Below are 23,388 nucleotides of genomic sequence, written 5' to 3' on the forward strand. Positions count from 1 at the left end.
TAACCACTAATAAGCTTTGGTTTTTATACATTTGCCTGTTCTTATCTTTTTATATAAGTAAGGTCACACAATATTTGTACTTTTGTGATCTCAACTGGATTTTAATAAATCCACTGATGGGTGGTGGCATGGTAAGTGCCCAATAATTCCAGAGAAAATATGGAGAGAAGAGCTCAGTCACCGAAGTATGGAAGAGCCTAAAGTTTGCCCCCAAACTTTTTTTTGTCCCTGCGGCCCCCTAAAGGAAGCCCCATTGGCCTCCCAAACAGCAGCAGCAGTTGTCTTCCCCCACAGTCAATGTCACCCATACAGACTCTAACCTCCTTAGAGGACAAAGTCTGTCTGTCTCAGTTATCTGGTGCTGCTATAACAAAAATACCACAAGTGGATGGCTTTAACAAAGAGAAATCTATTTTCTCACAGTCTAGTAGGCTAGAAGTCTAAATTCAGGGCATCAGCTCCAGGGAAAGGCTTTCTCTCTCTGCGGGCTCTGGAGGAAGGTACTTGTCATCAATCTTTCCCTGGACTAGGAGCTTCTCTGCACAGGAACCCCGGCCCCAAAGGACGAGCTTTGCTCCCAGTGCTTCATTCTTGGTGCTACGAGGTCCCTCCTGTCTGCTTGCTTCCCTTTCCTTTTATCTCTTATAAAAGATAAGAGGCCACACCCCAGGGAAACTCCCTTTACATTGGATCAGGGACTGGACCTGAGCAGGGGTGTCACATCCCATCCTAAGCCTCTTTAACCACAGGCAGAGATTATGATTTATAACACATAAGAAAATCACAAAATGGAGGACAATCACACAATACTGGGAATCATGTCCTAACCAAGTTGATACATATTTTGGGGGGATACAATTGGTGGTGTAGTGGTTAAGTGCTATGGATGTTAACCAAGAGGTCGGCAGTTCGCATCCACCAGGCGCACCCTGGAAACTCCACGGGGCAGTTCTACTCTGTCCTATAGGGTCACTATGAGTCGGAACCGAATCGACAGCAGTGGGCTTTTTTTTTTTTTTTACAATTCAATCAATGACATCCTCTAACCCTCCTCTGTATTTTCATTACCTCATTCTCAGCCAGCACCTCACAGGCTGCAGGCACTCAATAAATGTTAACTCAGATTTTTTTTTTAAGTAAAAGATCTGAGGAGATTGTCACTTCTTAAAGTCATAAAATGCAACATTTGCCCTGGAGAGGAGTTCCCTCAGGCCTGTGAATGAGGGTTAGAGGCCATTACCTTACATCTGTAAACACAGGATTAGCAAATGAAAGGATGTTTTTGTTAAGATGTGACAAGTCACCGTGTGCCTGCCTTACCATTACTCCAGGAAAGAACTCAGAGTTCCTAGCAATTACAGAAACTGACCAAGAATGCCACTTGATTACTCGGAGAAAAATCAGTGTTAGTCAGCTTCCGAAATCTCTCTGAAACCCTGGCTGTATTAACAACAAAATCCATCTTCATTAACATCTTCAACCTTTGTCCTCAGAGCTTCATCCCAGGGAATGCTGAATTACACTATAAAATAATGAATGGAAACTGAAGTCACTTCCACCCACTCAGTCCCGCTTTTCCTTCTCCTCTGGACTGTACAGAGCAGTAGGCTGTCCTGTTCCAACTCACACCAAGTTTGGAGAAACCAATTCCCATGCCACTAACCAGACTCCCAAGGTCAGCATTTTGCAGAACAAACTCTTCCCTTAGCCCAATGTGCAGTCCATACACTGACCCAGACACTGGACACCTTTTTAGATCATTTAATCTCCATTTTAGCTTCTTAAGACAGAAGCTTTACAAATAGTAAAAGAAAAACTAAGGGGGTGGGGGGGCTCGTTTCACAAAGCTTCTTCTGCAGTCACAGGCAAAGCCGCTACTGCTAATCTAAGGTTCCATCTCTCAAACGGATGGGGCGGAGTGGGGGAAATCCAACCCTGAGATATTGTTGGCATTAGAGGAAGCTGACTAGGCAGCTTTTGCGACCTGATGTGAAGGAGACAGGGTCAAATATCCTGCAAAGACGCTGACCATTAGGAAGGGAGAGAGACAGAATGGAGAGGAAGGAGGAAGGAAGAAGGAAGGAGGAAGGAAGGAAGGAAGGAAGGGAGGGAGGGAGGGAGGGAGGGGAAGGGGGAGGAGATGGGGGAGGGAAGGAGAGAGGCCATATGAGCCAGGGGAAAGCAAAGTCTATTTTACTCCACTTTACCAGTGCCTGAGACATACAAACAGGCAAAAACTGTTGCAAGAATGGCCTGACTGTGCCTGCATGCTCGCTAATCTGGAGGAATGCCCAGGAAACTGTGCGTGAGACAGAGACAGACACAGAGAAGGAATATGAAACAGACAGAGAAGTAGATAGGATTACAGTCATCACTTTCCACCAAATTCTGATTTTGGCTTTCTCTGTGCCTGCAAGCACTATTGCAAAAAAGTCCCCACAGGACAGACTGGCATCAAGATAAATTCATAATCATCACCCTCAAATGGTCCCTGATCTTATACTTTTCATGTCAATTTCCAGTCTCAGGTTTCACTATGACTATGTCAAACCTTCTCCACTCTCCTCAGACCTCTGACACTTCTTTTTTGCCCCCTGCCATTCTTAACAGATGACCTTACTTCTTACTTCATGGAGCGGGAAGAGCACTGGACTTCAAGTGTGGACACTGGGTTCCGCCTTGTCCACACTGAGACAACCTCTCTCGTCTCAGGGTCGTCCTCTGAGGAGGCAGTTGGCTAAGATGGAGATCCAATGTATTTCCTAAATCCTAAGAGCAGATGGGATTCCTCACCCGCTCTGACAGGTTGAGATATGGAACATTGTCCCCTCCCTTCCCTCAACCCATCCCTCCCCGCGCAGTCCATTCCAGGCTCCCGAAAGACCCTTCTCCACCCCGCCCTGCCAAGGACCACCTTACCCGGATCCGCTCCGGGGGTAACAGTGAGGGGCTACGTGGCGCCCTCGGCCTCCATCTCCAGCGATATCTCCAAGTCTTTTGGCGGCTCCGCGACGCCCTCCTCTCCGCTGCGGGGGTAGGCCAGCAGACGCATGGCTGGGGCGCAGGCGGCCTCCACCTGGCGCACCTGCTCTCGGCTCAGGCGCTCCCTCCAGGCGTGCACTGCCTCGCGGGCGTCACGCGCCGACAGGTGAAAGGGCCGGTCCGCGCCATAGGCCGCGCCGCGCGTCATGTTCATCGCAAAGGCGTCGAGCGCGGCGAGCGCGCGCAGCCCGGCGAAGTGCAGTACGCGGCGCAGCTGGGCGCGCGGCTGCCGCACCAGGTCCTCGTAGCGCAGCCTCAAGTAGCGGCGCCGCAGCCAGGAGGGCGCACCGCGCGCAAAAAGCAGGTCGCGCAGCCATGCTTCACAGATCACTTCGAGCGCGCCAGTCAGGAAGAAATCGGTGCGTGAGGCGGCGGGCTGCGCGCGGGACGAGCCCCCAGGGCGAGCGCCCACGCCGTGCGCCAGCAGCACGCGGTGGAAGCGGTCGCCCCTCTGGCGGGTGCGCAGCACCTGGATGCTCTCGCGCAGCAGCCCCTGCCTAGACTTCAGGCGCGAATTGTGCACAGCCCGCGGGTCGCGGAAAAGCTGCACTACCTTGAGGTTGAGTCCTGGGTCACGCAGCAGTGGGACCAACACACCCAGGTCCAGGAGGCGCACGTCCTTGATGACCACCACCGGGTACTTGCGGCACTCAGCCTCCAGGGCACGCAGTGCCACGGGAGGGCAGCTGCGCTCGCAGGCGGTGTCCTCCACGAGGCCGACCTCGGCGCGGGCTCGGGGTGCGCTGGGGCACAAAGGCGGCGAGCAGATAACCTTATTGGTCCGCCAGCGAAAGAGGGCGGCCGTGGTGAGGTTGGCTGCACCCGGGGCTCGCGCGGCGGGGTCTCCCAGCGGCGCATATAGCCTCAGCACAGAGAAGTCGCAGCGGAAGAGCGAGCGCAACATGTCACGCAGCGCGCCCTGTAGGCTCTCGGCGTCTCCCGGATACAGCGCCTGCCATAGGTGCCACATTGGCTCGTACAAGTAGAAAACGTCCGGGTGCTGGTTAAAGAGTTCGCCCAGGAAAGATGAGCCCGTGCGCCAGGTGGCATGTACGTAGATGTGCTGCTTCTCGCGAGACACCGTCTCCCCGACGGCGCCGCTGAGGTTGCCCCGGGACCCGGGGGACTCACCCGCGCCCCCTTCAGCAGCGGGCCGCGCCTCTGCACCCTGCTCGCGTTCACCGGCCGCCGCCGCTTCCAGGCTCCACACTCCCAGGCTGCCCTGCAGGCCCATGCAGTGCCCGGCGCCCTTGTCCCCGTCGCGCCCGCCGTCCAGCACGGAGGGGACTAGGAGCAGCACCAGCGTGTAGAGCACCAGCAACAGCGCAAACTTGCAGTACTCCCGGCGTCGCCGCCTGCGGCTCTTCATCGTTCACTGAGCCCCTCCCCCACACACAGCGGGTCGGGCGCCCGTCCTCTCCCCTGCCTCAGAAATCCCGTCCCGTGGCCGCTCCTCCGGCCTCTTCGGGCCCCTCTGCGCCTGGAGGAGCAGAACCTCCAGGACGTGCATCCACAAGGGAAACTTGGGAGGTGGCGGGCTAGTTGAGGAGCCTCTGCCCTCTCTCAGCTCGGCCAGCCTAGAGAGCCGCCTATTGGCCGGCTTGGCAGCTGCCCCGCCCTTAACCCTGCAGCTTCTCCCCGCCTCTATCCGCCGGAGTTCGCCGCCCGGCTCCGCCAGATCCGGGCGGGGCGGCCGGGGGGTGGGGACGTTGGCTGGGGCTTACCGAGCCAGACCGCACCTTTCCCAACCCCTCCGTAATCAAGTCTTCATGAATTGACTTTAGGCAAGTGAGGGGCTCGTGTGTACAGAATGTACCCAATGACTAGACGCGGACCCCAATAGGAGAACTCCACCGCCTCACTTTTTTTATGTCTCCTTCCTGGCCATCTCAGTGGTAGGCAGATATCCACGCCCCTCCACACTATTTAGGGCGGAGCCACCGGTCCACTATCTCTATCCAGCGTCTCCATTAGCCCCAGACTGGGTGTTACTGAGTTCTGAGAGGAAAACTTTGCGACTAAGATAAACATACACGACTGCACGTTGCATGGTGGTCCAGGAGAGGTTAGAGGTACTACCGCATTAACGCAGTGCGTTTAATTGTTAAGGTCCAGCCTCTGTGAAGTTGAGTGTTGTGTCCCATAGGGTTTTGCTGGTTGAGGGCCCTGAACATTTTACAGACATTCTGAGGCTCAGTTTTATTCACTTATAAAATGAGAATAATTTTTAGTGCCTACCTACCTACTGGAGTCGTGAGATAGGGGGCGGGAGGGGGATCATTGTTACCACAGCATAACCTAGCCTAATTCTGACTTGCAAGAGAAGACATTTACAGAACCAAAGTGACAGGTTGGTGAACTTTCTCAGGAGCTCAGTTTTTAAAAGGACCCATAACAGGGACATGTACCCAAGGATAGATGAAATATGTGTATGTATGTATATAAACTAAACTAAACCCGTTGCCATCGAAGCAATTCTGACTCATAGCAAACCTATAGGACAGAGTAGAACTGTCCTGTAGAGTTTCCAAGGAGCATCTGGTGGATTCGAACTACAGACATTTTGGTTAGCAGCCATAGTAACCACTACACAACCAGGGTTTATATATATATGTATATATATGACTCAGAAGAGGAGTGACAGGAAGTCCAAAAGGCAAATTAAGCTTTGTTGTTGTTGTTAGTTGCCGTTGAGTCGGCTCTGGCCCGTGACGACGTTATGTATAACAGAATGAAATGTAGAGTTACTGAAATCCAAAAGAGAACCAAGAAGGATAATTTTTGCTCTATTTCAGCAGGATGATAAAGGAAGAAAGGAGAACTTCATCTCACCCCCATGAGGAAGGTGTTGTAAGATTAACAAAAGATAGAAAGCAAATCTACTCATCTCCATTAGGGAGAAAACCAAACCAAACCAAACCAAACCCAGTGCTGTCAAGTCGATTCCGACTCATAGTGACCCTAGAGGACAGAGTAGAACTGCCCCATAGAGTTTCCAAGGAACACCTGAAGGATTTGAACTGCTGACCCTTTGGTTAGCAGCTGTAGCACTTAACCACTACGCCACCAGGGTTTCCCCATTAGGGAGAAGGCTGTTCAAATTGAGAAAGTAAAAACATCTGTAAAAATCTTCTCTGGTCTTTTTTGTCACTGAAACTACTCCACCTCTGAAATCACTGGCTCAAGCATCCTGCTTTCTGTCGCAATTCCCTCTCTTTTCAACTACTTGTTTGAATCTTCCCTATTCTCCAACTTCATTGACCACTATCCACACTTTCTACTCAATTTTCTCCTTTGGGGCTAAGAGACCATGGGCCATTATTTTAATAAAACTTCTACCAATAACCTAAAGTCCCTTGGACTCTATCTTTTCATCACTCATCTAACAAAAGCCCTAAGACGTAGCTTTTGGTTTTCTCTGTGCTTGCAAGCATTATTGCAAAAAGTTTCCCCATAGGACAGATTGCCATCAAGATAAATTCATAATCATCAACCTCAAACGGTTCCTGAAATGTTATACATTTATGTCAATTGCCAGTCTCAAGTTCCATTACGACTATTTCAAAGTTTCTCTACTCTCCTAAGACCACTGACACCCCCTCCCCTTACCATTGTTAACAGATGACCTTACCTCCTACTTCATAGGGAAAATAAAACCATCTTAGTCAATTCCTCAATTTCCCACCACCAGACCCACAGTTCCACTTACCTCTGTACCTATCTTCTCCTTTGTGGTGAAGATATTATTTTCTGATATTAATCTATAACTTCCTTTCTTCCCTGTGTTTTCACTTTTCCCTCTTCCATTTTAAGCAGGCTCTGCGCTCACTGTCTCAGCGAAGTTATTTGGCTGAGCAGAATGCAAAAGGTCCCCTTGGCGATTCTTTCTAAATGCCAGTACTGGAAAGTATGGCAAATTTTAAAAATAACCATAAATTATTCTCCTCCTCTATCTACAGAGGCGCAGTGGTTAAGTGCTTGACTGCTAACTGAAAGGTTGGTACTTCAAACCCCCAGCTGCTCCACGGGAGAAAGATGTGGCAGTTTGCTTCCCTAAAGATTACGGCCTTGGAAATCCTATGGGGCAGTTCTACTCTATCTTATAGGGTGGCTATGAGTCGGAATCAACTCGAGGCAATGGGTTTGTTTGTTTTTTAATATCCATGCCCTTTCGCAAAGCCTTCCCACATGGACTCTGAGATGGCCTTGTCACTGGCATTGGTCAATGGGACAGACAGTAGCAAACATGACACAAGCAGAGGCTTGAAAAATGTTTCTGCTCTTGGGGATTGCTCTCTTGCTGCTCTTTGAGATCCTGAGATTGCCATATGAAGAAGCCTGGTCTAGCCTTCTGGTGGATGAAAGACCGCATGGATCAGAGAAGAAGCCATCCCAGCTGAGCCCCAACACTACCCTATCCCCAGACCAAACAGCCTTCCAAACACCAGACAACTGAGAAAAGATATCCTAGACCAATGCTTCTCAAACTTTAACGTATATACAAATAACCCTGGGGATCTTGTTAAAATGCAGAAACTGATTCATTAGCCCTGCGGTGGGACCAGAGATTCTAAATTTCTAATAAACCCCTGGGTCCTGCTAATGCACCACACTTTAAGTAGTAAGACCTAGACCCTCCAGCCCCAAGCAAACTGACCCAAGCCAGAAGAGTCACCCAGCTGACCCACAAAATTAGGAGAAATGATAGATGTTTGCTGTAAGCCACTACCTTTAGGGGAGGTTGTTATGCAGTAAAAGCTAGCTGATATAGAGAGGATGTGAGATCTTCAACAGAACATCTTGGAGAAGCAGAGGAAAGAGCAGTGCTCCACTGGCCCCTATACTGAGAATTTTCCCTTAGGCTGGGGTAGTGTGAAGGAGAGAGAGAAGTGTGAGGGCCCCACAGCAGCAAGCACCTGAGCCCTTCTTCCAGCAACGAGTCAGGGCAGAGCAGGACTCAAGAGGAAATGGCTGTATGATTCATCTTGACAGTGATTCAAGAAACTGTCCCAAACCTTCCTGGGCCCCAGGCACAGCTTGGAAGCAAAGATGTGGTGAAACCCATGTGAAATTGTGCACTACAGATTAGTAAGTAAACACAATTAAGCCTTGCGTACCATCTTACTGTAAGCCTGTGCTTACCTTGCTTACTGGTTAATATGCCTCTGACAGTAAGTTTCAAATATTATGAGTTACAGTCATTGCTGTTGCTGTTATTAGGAGCACATCCTCTTCTTCCTGGTCATTCAAATTTAGAATTCCTTAAGGCTCAGTCGTAAGTCCTTTTTTTTCCTCACACTTTCTGGCCTCTCCAATGACCCCAAATTGACATTCAAGCCCAGACCTCTCCTTGGAGCTCCAGACCCAGATAGATTTCCAGCTTCCTTTCTGGAAAAGGGGGATAGAAGACAATACAGGTGTACTTACCCTCTCAAGGTCTTCTCAATTTTTACATGTGAATGGCAAAACAAACTATTATGCAGTCAGAACTTTTGGACTCCTCCTTGGCATCTCCCTCTTTCTCAGCCCCTATTCTTCAATCCAGTCTATCACCAAGTCAGGCTGGTTTTACCTCCTCAATATCTCTTCAATCCATTCACTTCTCTTCATTGACAATGCTATGACTCCAGCCCCAGTGACCATCATCTGTTCCCTGGAGCACTGCGAAAGCTGCCCAGCCAGTCTCTGTTTCTGCACTGTCATCCTCTGATTTTAAGTCAGTGATTTATTCCAGTCTGCTCAGAGCCTGTCATGGCTTCCCGCTGGGCTTTGGCTGAAGATCCAAATTATTAAGGCTTGTAGGTTATGTTATTAGGGAACTTGAATGCCAGAAACAAGCACAATAGTAGATGTTCAATAAGTATTGGTTGTCTAACTGACTGCTGGGAGGCAGCTCTTTAGGTATTGGTCTTTTAAAGCAAACCACTGATGATTTTTATTGAGGGAGAGTCTTAGTTACCTAGTGCTGCTAAAACAGAAATACCACAAGTGGATGGCTTTAACAAAGAGAACTTTATTTCCTCACAGTGAAGTAGGCTAAAAGTCCAAATTCAGGGCATTGGCTCCAGGGGAAGGCTTTCTCGCTCTGTCAGCCCTGGAAGAAGGTCTTTGTCCTCAATCTTCCTCTGGTCGAGGAGCTTCTCAGGCACAGAAACACCAGGTGCAAAGGACGAGCTCTGCTTCCAGTGCTGTTTTCTTGGTGATATGAGGTCCCCAACTCTATGCTTGCTTCCCTTTCCTTTTATCTCTTGAGAGATAAAAGGTGGTGCAGGCCACACCCCAGGGAAACTCCCTTTACTTTGGATCAGGGATGTGACCTGGGTAAGGGTGCTGTTACAATCCCACCCTAATCCTTTTTAACATAAAATTATAATCACAAAATGGAGGACAACTGCAAAATACTGGGAATCATGGCCCAGCCAAATTGATACACACATTTTTGGGGGGACATAATCCATGACAGGGAGTAAGTAATGTTAGCAGATATGACTTTCCAAAGATAATTTTGCTAGCGTATGTTCAGTGGACTGGGATTGAGGGCAGAAGACCTGTTGGGGCAGTAGGAGTGGAGAATTTGAAGTAGATAGCAGTGGGAAAGGAAGGGATGGATGCATGGAGGCTGGGAAGGCAGAATCTGCTGGCTTGGCTGAGAAAAATATGAGACCAAGGTTTTGGGCTGGGAAAATGAGAAAAGTATTCCTTTTGGTTCATTTATTTTGGTACCTTTTCTCTTTTTCATTGAGGTTTCAAACATTACAAACAAGGGTGCTAAAATCACATCTTTTCTACTTTCAAAACTTGAACTAGAGATCAAATTCCTCAAAAAGGGCCAAACATCACCTTTTTATTTTTTCATATCTTGATATTTACTTATTCAAAAATATTTGTTAAGTGGCAGTTATGTGCCTGGGGCAGTGATGGACAGAGGAAGTGTATGATGAGCAAAACAAGCCCCGTACTCAGTCTCATGGCCTTCTCAGTCTAAGAGAGGAGACCACATTTAACCAAATAAACCTCCCAGTGTGTGAATAACCTCAAACTGAGCTGAGTGCTATTAAGAAGAGCACAGTTCTGTGAAAGTATATAACAAAAGGACCTGCTATAGACTCTGTATGTGTACATGTACATGTGTGGGTGTGTAGGGAAGACTTACCAGAAGGACGCTTAAGATACGATCTGAAGGTAGAGAAGGAACTGATTAAAACCCTTTGGTGAGAGAGGTGGGGCCAAGATAGCAGGGTAGTCAGAAGCTTCCTGTGGTCCCTCTTACAACAAAGACCTGAAAAAACAAGTGAATCGAGTATATATGACAATCTAGGAGTCCTGAACATAAAACACAAAGGTGAGGAGTCAGACTGAGTGATAGGGTGAGGTCGAGACAGTTCAGAAGCAGTGGGGATTTGCCAGGCCTGACTTGGCCTGCACTCTGCAGGCTGGATCAGCCGACATGCATGGCCTGAGGCAAGCAGTAGCACTCGGGATACATTTTCCATGCCAGAAGAAACCAAGCAGAGGAGAGTCTGCACAAGCCTGTGGGACCAGGGGAAAGCAGTGCTAGATCTGCAAAAGTTAAGTGCAAGTGTCTAACCTACCATGCTGATCAAAAAAAAACCGTTTCCCCTCTGGGAAGTACCTCTCTCTCATTAATCTGCTCCCTCCCCACTCTGCTCCTGTCCCTGGGCTGGCTTCAGTGATTGCCACACCCCCTGGGCCAAAAGTGGGTCCCGTCTTGCACCCCAAGCTATTCTCCTGGCTTTGGAGAGGGAACAAATTAACAAATAACAAACAGGAAAAGGTAATCTGCTAGCTCTCCTAAGCTGGGACCTCAGAGCAGGCACAGCCCCTTTGCCTAGGCACAGGCATAAAGGGTCCATGGACACTGAATGCCTTTCATCCCTGCCTAGACCTGTGTGGGCCCATTTCAACAGCATAGGCCCTCATTAACATAATACAACAGGGTATATACTTGAAACCTATTTTCAACTGCAACAGCCAAGGGGGAGTGGGAGGTTCCTGACATTTGATACCTCCCTGCCCATTAAGCAGGGTCCTCACTTACCCACATCAGAGACCTGAGGACTGGTGGCTCCAACCACTCCACCTAGCCACCCATGACAGAGGTCTGAGAATAAGAGGTGCCTCCCAGCCCTTACAGCCAACAGCATTGGGTGCCCATAGTCTGGCAGCAAAACTCACCCACTTATGAGCTTTAGGGAATAGGAACACGCTTTTCACCCAGGCACTCAGGGGCTGCTGTCAGCCCCTTACCTTGCTCAGCACATAACTCCCTACTGCAGCCAGATACTGTGCGTGCTCCAAAAACCCCTATGTAGCCCTGCCTGTCTAGGACTGTAGGTGAGAGCCTGCAACACACACTCGGTATCCAACAACCTGGACAACTGAGCTGAATCCACACAAGAAAAGTAAACGAACTCCTTTGCTCACATACATAGCAGCAGCTCTAACCACCTGGTGAAAGGATATGAAAGCTTCAAAGGCGCCAATAATCAAAGTAGCTCACATGACCAGCATATTTGGGCATATCAAAACAAAACAGGAAGATAGGACACAATAAACAAATATAAAATAAATAAATACAATAACTTATTGATGGCTCAGAGACAACAGTCAATGTCAAATCACATAAAGAGGAAGAGCATGATGGCTTCAGCAAGTGACCAAAACAAACAGCCAAGAAGCCTCCTGGAGAAAAAGAAGGTCTTGCAATTACCGGATTTAGAATTCAAAACATTAATATAGAGACCTCTTCAGGAGATCAGGAAGGAGATCAGACAAAACACAGACCAAGCCAAGTAACATACAAACAAAGCCATAGAGGAACTTAAGAAGGTTATATGAGAACATAATGACAAATTTAACAGGCTACAAGAATCCATAGGGAGAGAGCAAATAGAAATCCAAAAGACTAACAAAATTCAGGATTAGACAACCCAATAGAAAGTCATAGGAGAATTGAGGCAATGGAAGTGAGAATTGGTGAGATTGAAGATAAAGCACTTGACACCAATTTATCTGAGGAAAAATCAGATAAAAGAATTTTTAAAAATGTAGAAACCCTAAGAACTATGTAGGACTCTATCAATAGGAATAACCTATGAGTGGTTGGAGTACCAGAACAGAGAGGGATAATAGAAAATACAGAGATAATTGTTGAAGATTTGCTGGCAGAAAATTTCCTGATATCATGAAAGACTAGAAGATATCTATCCAAGATTCTCATCGAACTCCACACAGCATAGATCCCAAAAGAAAGTCACCACAGCATATTATAATCAAACTTACCTAAACCAAAGATAAAAAGAGAATTTTAAGAGTGGTTAGGGATAAACGAAAAGTCATCTATAAAGGAGAGTCAATAAGAATAAGCTCTACATACTTGGCAGCAATCATGCAGGCAAGAAGGCAATGGGATGAGTTATATAAAGCATTGAAGGAAAAAAATTGCCAGCCACAAATCATATATCCAGCAAAACTGACTCTCAAATATGAGGGCAAAATCAGGATATTTCCAGGTAAACAGAAGTTGAGGGAATTTGTAAAAACCAGACCAAAACTACAAGAAACACTAAAGGAAGTTCTCTGGCGAGAAAATCAATAACATCAGCTATCAACCCAAGACTAGAACATAGGACAGAGCAATCAGATATCAACCCAGAGAGGGAAAACAAAAAATAAGTCAAAATTTAAAAAATGCTCAAAACAGGGAAACAGCAATGTCATTATGTGAAAGATGACAACATTGAAACAATAAAGACGGTATAAAAACAAAGTCATAGATCTTTCATATGGAGAGGAATTCAAGGCCATATAAAGAAATAAAAGTTTGGTTTAAACTTAGAAAAATAGGGGTAAATATTAAGGTAACCACAAAGGAGACTAACAATCCTACACATCAAAATAAAATACAAGAAAAACATAAAGACTCAGCAAAAGCAAAACTAACAACGAATAAGAGGAAAACACAATATATAAAGATAAACTAAAAAAAAAAAAGATTAAACTACTCAGCACAAAAAATTAAGTAGAAAAAAAGAAACTGGCACCAACACACGAAAAAAAGACATCAAAATGACAGCACTAAAATCATGCCTATCCTTAATTATGCTGAATGTAAATGGACTAAATGCATGAATAAACAGTGAGTGGCAGGACAGATTAAAAAAACAAGATCCATCCATATGCTGCCTACTAGAGATACACCTTAGACTTAAAGGCACAAGCAAACTAAAACCCTAACAATGGAAAAAATTATGTCAAGGAAACAACAATCAAAACAGAGCAGGAGTGGCACTATTAACTTCTGACAAAATACACTTTAAAGTTAAATCCACCACTGGGTTATAGAAGAAATTAAGGATGAAATAAAGAAATACATAGAATCCAATGAGAATGAAAACACTTCCTATCAGAACCTTTGGGACACAGCTAAATCAGTGCTCAGAAGTCAATTTATAGCAATAAATGCACACATCCAAAAAGAAGAAAGGGCCAAAATCGAAGAATTATCCCTCTGACTGGAACAAATAGAAAGAGAGGAACAAAAGAAACCCTCAGGTACCTGAAGAAAGCAAATAATAAAAATTAGAGCAGAATTAAATGAAATAGAGAATAGAAAAGCAATTGAAAGAGTTAAGACCAAAAGCTGGTTCTTTGAAAAAAATCAACAAAATTGATAAACCATTGGCCAAACTGACAAAAGAAAAACAGGACAGGAAGCACATAACCTCAATAAGAAATAAGATGGGTGATATCACAGCAGACCTAACTGAAATGAAAAGAAACATAGCAGATTACTAAGAAAAATTGTATGCTAACAAATTTGAAAACCTAGAATAAATGGATGAATTTCTAGAAACACACTGCCCACCTAAACTAATACAAACAGAGGTAGAACAACTAAATAAAGCAATAACAAAAGAAGAGATTGAAAAGGTAATTTTAAAACTACCAACAACAACAAAAAAAGCCCTGGCCCTGATGTCTTCACTAGAGAGTTCTACCAAACTTTCAGAGAAGAGTTAACACCACTTCTGCTAAAGGTATTGCAGCGCATAGAAAAGGATGGAATACTCCCAAACTCATTGTATGAAGCCAGCATATCCCTGATACCAAAACCAGGTAAAGACACTACAAAAAAAGAAAATTACAGACCTATATCCCTCATGAACTTACGTGCAAAAATCCTCAACAAAATTGTAGCCAATAGAACTCAATGACATATCCAAAAAATAATTCACTATGACCAAGTGGGATTCATACCAGGCATGCAGGGACAGTTCAACATTAGAAAAACAATCAGTGTAATCCATCACATAAATAAAAGACAAGAACCACATGATCTTATCAATTGATGCAGAAAAGGCATTTAACAAAGTCTGACAACCATTCATAATAAAAACTCTCAGCAAAATATACAACATTGTGCTGCAAAACCTAGCCAGAGCAATTAGGCTAGATAAAGAAATAAAGCACATCCAGATTGGTAAGGAAGAAGTAAAAGTATCTTTATTTGCAGATGACATAACCATGAAGTCTGGTCTTTTTACGAGAATTTGGGGTCTGCATCCCACTGCTCTCCAGCTCCCTCAGGGGTTCTCTGTTGTCCCTGTCAGGGCAGTCATCGGTTGTAGCTGGGCATCATCCAGCTCTTCTGGTCTCAGGATGATGTAGTTGCTGGTTTCCGTGGCCCTTTCTGTGTCTTGGGCTAATAATTACCTTGTGTCCTTGGTGTTCTTCATTCTCCTTTGATCCGGGGGGTTGAGACCAATTGATGCATCTTAGATGGCCGCTTGATAGTGTTTAAGACCCCAGATGCCTCTCTCCAAGGTGGGATGTAGAATGTTTTCTTAATAGATTTTATTATGTCAATTGACTTAGATGTCCCTTGAAACCATGGTCCCCAAACCCCTGCCCGTGCTATGCTGGCCTTCAGAAGCATTCAGTTTATTCCAGAAACTTCTTTGCTTTTTGTTTAGTCCAGTTGTGCTGACCTCCCCTGTATTGTGTGTTGTCTTTCAGGTCACCTAAAGTAGATCTTATCTACTACCTAATTAGTGAATACCCCTTTCCTACCCACCATCCCTCCCCCCGTCGTCACCATCAAAAAATATTTTCTTCTCTGTTTAAACTATTTCTTGAGTTCCTGTAAGAACGGTCTTATACAATATTTGTCCTTTTGCAACTGATTAATTTCACTCAGCATAATGCCTTACAGATTCCTCCACGTTACGAAATGTTTCACAGATTCCTCACTGTTCTTTATCGATACATAGGATTCCATTGTATGAATATACCATAATTTATTTATCCATTCATCCATTGATGGGCACCTTGGTTGCTTCCATCTTTTTGCTATTGTGAACAGTGCTGCAATGTTGCTGTAAAGGCTCTTATTTCTCTAGGATATATTCCAAGGAGCAGGATTGCTGGATTGTATGGTAGTTCTATTTCTAGCTTTTTAAGGAAGCGCCAAATTGATTTCCAAAGCGGTTGTACCATTTTACATTCCCACTAGCAAAGTATAAGTGTTCCAGTCTCTCCACAGCCTTTCCAACATTTATTTTTTTGTGTTTTCTGGATTAATGCCAGCCTTGTTGGAGTGAGATGAAATCTCAATGTAGTTTTGATTTGCATTTCTCTAATGGCTAACGATCGTGAGCACTTCCTCATGTATCTGTTAGCTACCTGAATGCCTTCTTTAGTGAAGTGTCTGTTCATATATTTTGCCCACTTTTTAATTGGGTTATTTGTCTTTTTGCTGCTGAGTTTTTGCAGTATCATGTAGATTTTAGAGATCGGGCACTGATCAGAAGAAATGTCGTAGCTAAAAACTTTTTCCTAGTCTATAGGTAACCTTTTTACTCTTTTGGTGAAGTCTTTGGATGAGCATAATTGTTTGATTTTTAGGAGCTCCCAGTTATCTAGTTTTTCTTCTGCATCGTTAGTAATGTTTTGTGTACTGTTTATACCATGTATAAGGGCTCCTAACATTGTCCCTATTTTTTCTTCCATGATCTTTATCATTTCAGTCTTTATGTTTAGGTCTTTGATCCATTTTGAGCTCGCTTTTGTGCATGGAGTGAGGTATGGGTCTTGTTTCATTTTTTTGCAGATGGATATCCAGTTATGCCAGCACCATTTGTTAAAAAGACTGTCTTTTCCCCATTTAACTGTTTTGGGGCCTTTGTCAAATATCAACTGCTCATATGTGGATGGATTTATGTCTGGATTCTCAATTCTGTTCCACTGGTGCATGTATCTGTTGTTGTACCAGTATCAGGCTGTTTTGACTACTGTGGCGGTATAATAGGTTCTAAAATCAGGCAGAGGAAGGCCTCCCTCTTTGTTCTTCTTTTTCAGCAATACTTTACTTATCTGGGGCCTCTTTCCCTTCCATACGAAGTTGGCAATTCGTTTCTCCATCTCATTAAGGAATTTGGATTGGAATTGCATTAAATGTATAGAGCGCTTTTGGTAGAATAGCCATTTTTATAATGTTAAGTCTTCCTATCCATGAGCAAGGTATGTTTTTCCACTTCTGTAGCTCTCTTTTGCTTTCTTGCAGAATTGTATTATAGTTTTCTTTGTATAATTCTTTTACATCTCTGGTAAGATTTATTCCAAGTATTTTATCTTCTTGGGAGCTATTGTAAATGGTGTTGATTAGGTGATTTCCTCTTCCATGTTCTTTTTGTCTGTTTAGAGGAATCCAACTGATTTTTGTATGTTTACCTTGTATCCCAATACTCTGCTGAACTCTTCTATTTCAGTAGTTTCCTGGAGGATTCCTTGGGGTTTTCTGTGTATAAGATCATGTCATCTGCAAATAGAGATAATTTTACTTCTTCGTTGCCAATCTGGATGCCCTTTATTTCTTTATCTAGCCTAATTTCTCTCGCTAGGACCTCCAGCACAGTGTTGAATAAGAGCGGTGATAAAGGGCATCTTTGTCTGGTTCCCAGTTTCAAGGGGAATGCTTTCAGGCTCTCTCCATTTAGGGTGATGTTCACTGTTGGCTTTGTATAAATGCCCTTTATTCTGTTGAGGAATTTTCCTTCTATTCCTATTTTGCTGAGATTTTTTATCATGAATGGGTGTTGAACTTTGTCAAATGCCTTTTTTGCATCAATTGATAAAATCATGTGATTCTTGTCTTTTGTTTTATTTATGTAATGGATAACATTGTTTCTCTAATGTTGAACCATCCCTGCATACTTGGTCTGAATCCCACTTGGTCCTGGTGACTTTTTTTTTTTTTGATATGTTCTTGAATTCTATTGGCTAGAATTTTGTTGAGGATTTTTTCATCTAAGTTTATGAGGGATATAGGTCTGAAATTTTCTTTTTTTGTGGTGTCTCTACCTGATTTTGGTATCAGGGATATGGTGGCTTCATAGAGTGAGTTTGGTAGTATTCCATCCTTTTCTATGTTCTGAAATACCTTTAGTAGTATTGGCATTAACTCTTCTCTGAAAGTTTGGTAGAACTCTGCAATGAAGCCGTCCAGGCCAGGGCTTTTTTTGTTGTTGTTGGGAGTTTTTTTTATTACCCTTTTAATCTCTTCTTTTGTTATGGGTCTATTTAGTTTTGCTACCTCTGCTTGTGTTAGTTTAGGTAGGTAGTGCGTTTCTAGAAATTCATCCATTTCTTCAAGGTTTTCAAATTTGTTAGAGTACAATTTTTCATATTAATCTGATAATGATTCTTTTAATTTCAGTTGGGTCCGTTGTAATATCGCCCATCTCATTTCTTATTTGGGTTATTTGTTTCCTCTCCTGTTTTTCTTTTGTCAGTTTGGCCAATGGTTTATCAAAGTTGTTGATTTTTTCAAAGAAACAGCTTTTAGTCTTGTTAATTCTTTCAATTGTCTTTCTGCTTTCTATTTCATTTAGTTCAGCTCTAATTTTTATTATCTGTTTTCTTCTGGTGCCTGTGGGTTTCTTTTGTTGCTCTCTTTCTATTTGTTCAAGTTATAGGGATAATTCTTTGATTTTGGCCCTTTCTTCTTTTTGGATGTGTGCATTTATTGATATAAATTGACCTCTGAGCACTGCTTTTGCTGTGTCCCAAAGGTTCTGATAGGAAGTGTTTTCATTCTCATTGGATTCTATGAATTTCTTCATTTCATCCTAAATGTCTTCTATAATGCAGTCTTTTTTGAGCAGGGTATTTTTCAGTTTCCAAGTGTTTGATTTCTTTTCCCTGCTTTTTCTGTTATTGATTTCCACTTTTATGGCCTTATGGTCAGAGAAGATACTTTGTAATATTTCAATGTTTTGGATTCTGCTAAGGCTTGCTTTATGACCCAATATGTGGTCTATTCTCAAGAATGTTCCATGTGCACTAGAAAAGAAAGTATACTTGGTTGCTGTTGGGTGGAGTGTTCTGTATATGTCTATGTGGTCAAGTTGGTTGATTGTGGCATTTAGATCTTCCATGTCTTTATTGAGCTTCTTTCTGGATGTCTTGTCCCTCGCCAAAAGTGGTTTGTTGAAGTCTCCTACTATTATTGTGGAGCTGTCTATCTCACTTTTCAGTGCTGATAGAATTTGTTTTATGTATCTTTCAGACCTGTCTTTGGGTGCACAAATATTTAATATGGTTATATCTTCTTGGCATATTGTCTCTTTAATCATTATATAGTGTCCTTCCTTATCCTTTATGATGGATTTAATTTTAAAGTCTATTTTGTCAGAAATTAATGTTGCCACTCCTGCTCTTTTTAGATTGTTGTTTGCTTGATAATTTTTTTCCATCCTTTGAGTTTTAGTTTGTTTGTGTGTCTAAGTCTCCTGTAGGCAGCATATAGATGGATCTTGTATTTTAATCCATTCTGTCACTCTCTGTCTCTTTATTGGTGCATTTAGTCCATTTACATTCAGCGTAATTATGGATAGGTATGAATTTAGTGCTATCAGTTTGATGTCTTTTTTTGTGTGTTGTTGACAGTTTCTTTTTCCTACTTAAATTTATGTGCTGAGTAGATTATCTTTATCTATTATCCTTTCCTCATATTCATTGTTGTTGATTTTGTTTCTGCTGAATCTCTATTTTTTATTGTATTTTATTTTGATAAATATAGGATAGTTTGTCTCCTTTGTGGTTACCTCATTATTTACCCCATCTTTCTGTATTTAAACCTAACTTTTATTTCTTTGTATTGCCGTATCTTCCTCTCCATATGGAAGATCTATGATTACATTTCTTAGTTCCTCTTTAATGTTTTAATGTTGTCTTCATTTATATAATAACATTGCTGTTACCCTGTTTTTTCCTTCTCTCTTTTCCAAATATATGATGGAGTTCTATTATTTTTATATGGAAAAAAAGCTATAATAATGTTTTAAAGGTGCTACTCATAAATACCTGCCTTGATTTCATAGATGTCAAAATCCGTGGTGTTTTTTAAAAGCATTAGTGAGATGTTAAAAAAAAAAAGTCTACTGTGTCTAAAAAATGGGCTGTTGTGCTTTCCAGCACGAATTCAGTTGCCTGGGTTGCAGCACTCGGTCTTATGTTTTCCTACCAGGAGTTCCCAACAACTTTGAAGCTTTACCTCAAAGCAATTTTGTGCCTCCTGACCAGTTCTGAAGCTCTTAAGTCAACCTAATGTACCCATTTCTAGATTATAGGACAATTAGACTCTTGAAAAGGGAAAGTTAACTAAATGCTTCACTCAAAATGAGTTTCTTCAAAAATAAAAAGTATAAGATACTTTCCACTGTGTTAAAAAAAAAGCTATCTGGAAGTGCCCTCTGTTTTCTCCTTATTACATTAATACAATCAGTAAATAAAGTGTTTATAGGGAAATATTTACATATTAACGATGTTTACTCATGACACTGAAAATATCTAGTCCAACTACCAGCCTCACTGGTTTATAGCCTCTGGCATCATAGTCTCTGTATTTCTGACTTAGAGGAGCGTTCTTCCACCGTGGTGACCTGGTCTCTTCTTGGTCTAACTGCAGGGAGTTCCTTGTCTTCCTGAGATTCAACATGGTACGGTGATTAAAAGTATGTGCTCTGGTGCAAACTCCCAGGGTTTGAAGCCTGACTCTGCCACTTACTCACTGCATGGTCTCAGGCAAGTTACTTAGCTCTCTGTGTCTCAGTTTTCTCATCTGTATTATTACGGGGAGAGTAAGTAAACCTATCTCTTATGACTGTTTTGGGGAGTAAATTGGGTTAATATCCATGAAGTATTTTGAAAAGAACTGACTCAGAGTAAGCTCCATGTAAGTGTCAGCTATTATTGTTAGTATTTCAATGTAGCTGAGACCATTTTATGAGTCTCTGGGTGCTGCAAACAGTTAACGTGCTCAGCTACTAACCAAAATGCTGGAGGTTCAAGTTCACTCAGAGGCACCTCTGAAGAAAGGTCTGGCAATCTACTTCTGAAAAACCAGCTATTGAAATCCCTATACAGCACATTTCTATTCTGACACACATGGGGTCAGTATGTGTCAGAATTGACTTGAAGACAACTGGATTTTTTTTTTTTGGAGATACCATTTTGAGTCCAATGTTGATGGCCTTTGCCAGCCTCTTTATCTGTCTGTGATGTTCATTGACATTTTCCTGTCCTGATTTCCCTTCATAGCAAATCCTTCTTCTGCCTACCTACCCCCCGTCAAAGGAAAACCAAAAAAAAAATAAACCAATCAGGAAATTCATCTGCAAGAAGAATGATAACTGGGTCTAGAAGGCTCTGGTGTCGTGAGCTCCTGGCTTCAGTTGCAGCTCAAGCCCACAGGAGTGAAGTCACTCTGACTAGGTGGTTGACTCTCAAGGTTTCTCCCCAGTGTGTGGAAACCAAATGAGCGAGGCCACCCTTGCTCTTCTCAAGGCCTGAACAAATGTTAGCAAGCAAATGGGGGGGAGGAAACAAAGATCCTTGGGAGCCCCACACCCATGTCCATTCTGGGAGTATTCCTTTGGTAATGAGGATTTTCTGCAGAGTTGCAGAGAGTCCCCTGTCTGGTATCTTGAATCCAGTCAGTTTTCTACTAGGCTTAATGACATTCACGACTGTAGTAGTGGGAGGGAAGAAATTTTGCTATATTTTCATGGTAGGTATCTCAGGGAAATAATTAATGAATTAATGTTTATTGAGTGAGCATCAACCTCTACTACACTACTGTGTCAAGTACTATGATTGGTATAAAACAGAAGACCATGTTCTTGGCCTAGATAGAGGCCTAGAGTGGATTAGGGGAGCTGGGGCCTTTCTACATTTAACAATGCTATGTAAGCAGGAGCACGGTAAGTGCTTTAAAGAGATTTTGGAAGAGCAAGAGAGTATTTCCAACAGGAAATTGAAGAAGGCTTAAAGGAAGAAGCAGGTTTTGAGCAGGGCATTGCAGAATGGCCAGGGTTTAGCAAGCAGAGATGGGAATGGGGGTGAGTAGAGAAAAGGGTATTAAAGGCAGAAGAAATAGCTTGAATAAAGTACAAAGGTGACTAATGGGTAAGGGGCGCATGTGTAGGAAACACTGAGTCTGTATGAAAGGAATGGGGGGAAGATATTGTGGAAAGATGGCTTTGACCAGATTTGACAGTGCTTGAATGCCAGACAAAGTCTGATTTTGAGTTTTAGACATTGGATACAACTGAAGGCCCCAACGTGTCTGTCAGTTTGTCAAACTATGGGGGCTTGCATGTTGCTATGATCCTGGAAGCTATGCCACCGGTTTTCAGATATCAGCAGGGTCACCCATGGAGGATAGGATTCAGCTGAGCTCCCAGACTAAGACGGACCAGGAAGAAGGACCCGGAAGTCTACTTCTGAAAAGCATTAGCCAGTGAAAACCTTATGAATAGCAGCGGGAACATTTTCTGATATAGTACTGGAAGATGAGCCCCCCCAGTTTGGAAGGCACTCAAAACATGACTGGGGAAGAGCTGCCTCCTCAAAGTGGAGTCGACCTTAATGACGTGGATGGAGTAAAGCCTTCGGGACCTTTATCTGCTGATGTGGCACGACTCAAAATGAGAGGAAACAGCTGCAAACATCCATTAATAATCAGAACCTGGAATGTATGAAGCATGAATCTAGGAAAATTGGAAATTGTCAAAAATGAAATGGAATGCATAAACATCAATATCCTAGGCGTTTAGTGAGCTGAAATGGACTGGTATTGGCCATTCTGAATCAAACAATCATATAGCCTACTATGCTGGGAATGACAATTCGAAGAGGAATGGTGTTGCATTCATCGTCAAAAAGAACGTTTCAAGATCTATCCTGAAGTACAACGCTGTCAGTGATAGGATAATATCCATACGCCTACAAGGAAGACCAGTTAACACGACTATTACTCAAATTTTCGCACTAACCACTAGGGCCAAAGATGAAGAAATAGAAGATTTTTATCAGCTGCTACACTCTGAAATTGATCGAACATGCAATCAAGATGCATTGATAATTACTGGTGATTGGAATGCAAAAGTTGGAAACAAAGAAGGATCGGTAGTTGGAAAATATGGTCTTGGTGATAGAAACAATGCCAGAGATGGAATGACAGAGTTTTGCAAGACCAACGACTTCTTCATTGCAAATACCTTCTTTCACCAACATAAACGGCGACTATACACATGGACCTCACCAGATGGAACTCACAGAAATCCAATTGACTACATCTGTGGAAAGAGACGTTGGAAAAGCTCAATATCATCAGTCAGAAAAAGGCCAGGGGCTGACTGTCGAACAGACCATCAATTGCTCATATGCAAGTTCAAGCTGAAACTGAAGAAAATCAGAGCAAGTCCACAAGAGCCATAATACGACCTTGAGTAGATCCCACCTGAATTTAGAGACCATCTGAAGAATAGATTTGATGCATTGAACACTAGTGACGGGAAGACCAGATAAGTTGTGGAATGACATCAAGGACATCATCCATGAAGAAAGCAAGAGGTCATTTAAAAGACAGGAAAGAAAGAAAATACCAAGATGGATGTCAGAGGAGGCTCTGAAACTTGCTCTTGAACATCGAGCAGCTAAAGCAAAAGGAAGAACTGATGAAGTAAAAGAACTGAACAGAAGATTTCAAAGGGCCTCTTGAGAAGACAAAGTATTATAATGACATGTGCAAAGAGCTGGAGATGCAAAAACCAAAAGGGAAGAACATGCTCAGTGTTTCTCAAGCTGAAAGAACTGAAATAAAAATTCAAGCTTCGAGTTGCAGTAGTGAAGGATTCCGTGGGGAAAATATTAAACAACACAGGAAGCATCAAAAGAAGATGGAAGGAATACACGGAGTCATTGTACCAAAAAGAATTAGTCGAAATTCAACCATTTCAAGAGGTGGCATATGATCAGGAA

At 43.2% G+C, this 23,388-nt stretch overlaps 1 protein-coding gene across 2 annotated transcripts in view; it reads right to left on the reverse strand.

The window, feature by feature from the left end:
* The window catches only part of CHST7 (carbohydrate sulfotransferase 7), a 56,402-nt gene extending 51,788 nt beyond the window's left edge, over positions 1–4,614 (reverse strand). For both annotated transcript variants that reach the window (XM_049871299.1, XM_049871300.1), the window contains exon 1: positions 2,920–4,614. In XM_049871299.1, the coding sequence (XP_049727256.1) occupies positions 2,951–4,411 (1,461 nt within the window). In that variant the 5' untranslated portion in view covers positions 4,412–4,614 and the 3' untranslated portion in view covers positions 2,920–2,950. The remainder of the gene's footprint in view (positions 1–2,919) is intronic.
* Between the last annotated feature and the right edge of the window lie 18,774 nt (positions 4,615–23,388).

Source organism: Elephas maximus, chromosome X (genome assembly GCF_024166365.1).
Source record: "Elephas maximus indicus isolate mEleMax1 chromosome X, mEleMax1 primary haplotype, whole genome shotgun sequence".
Lineage (NCBI taxonomy): Eukaryota > Metazoa > Chordata > Mammalia > Proboscidea > Elephantidae > Elephas > Elephas maximus.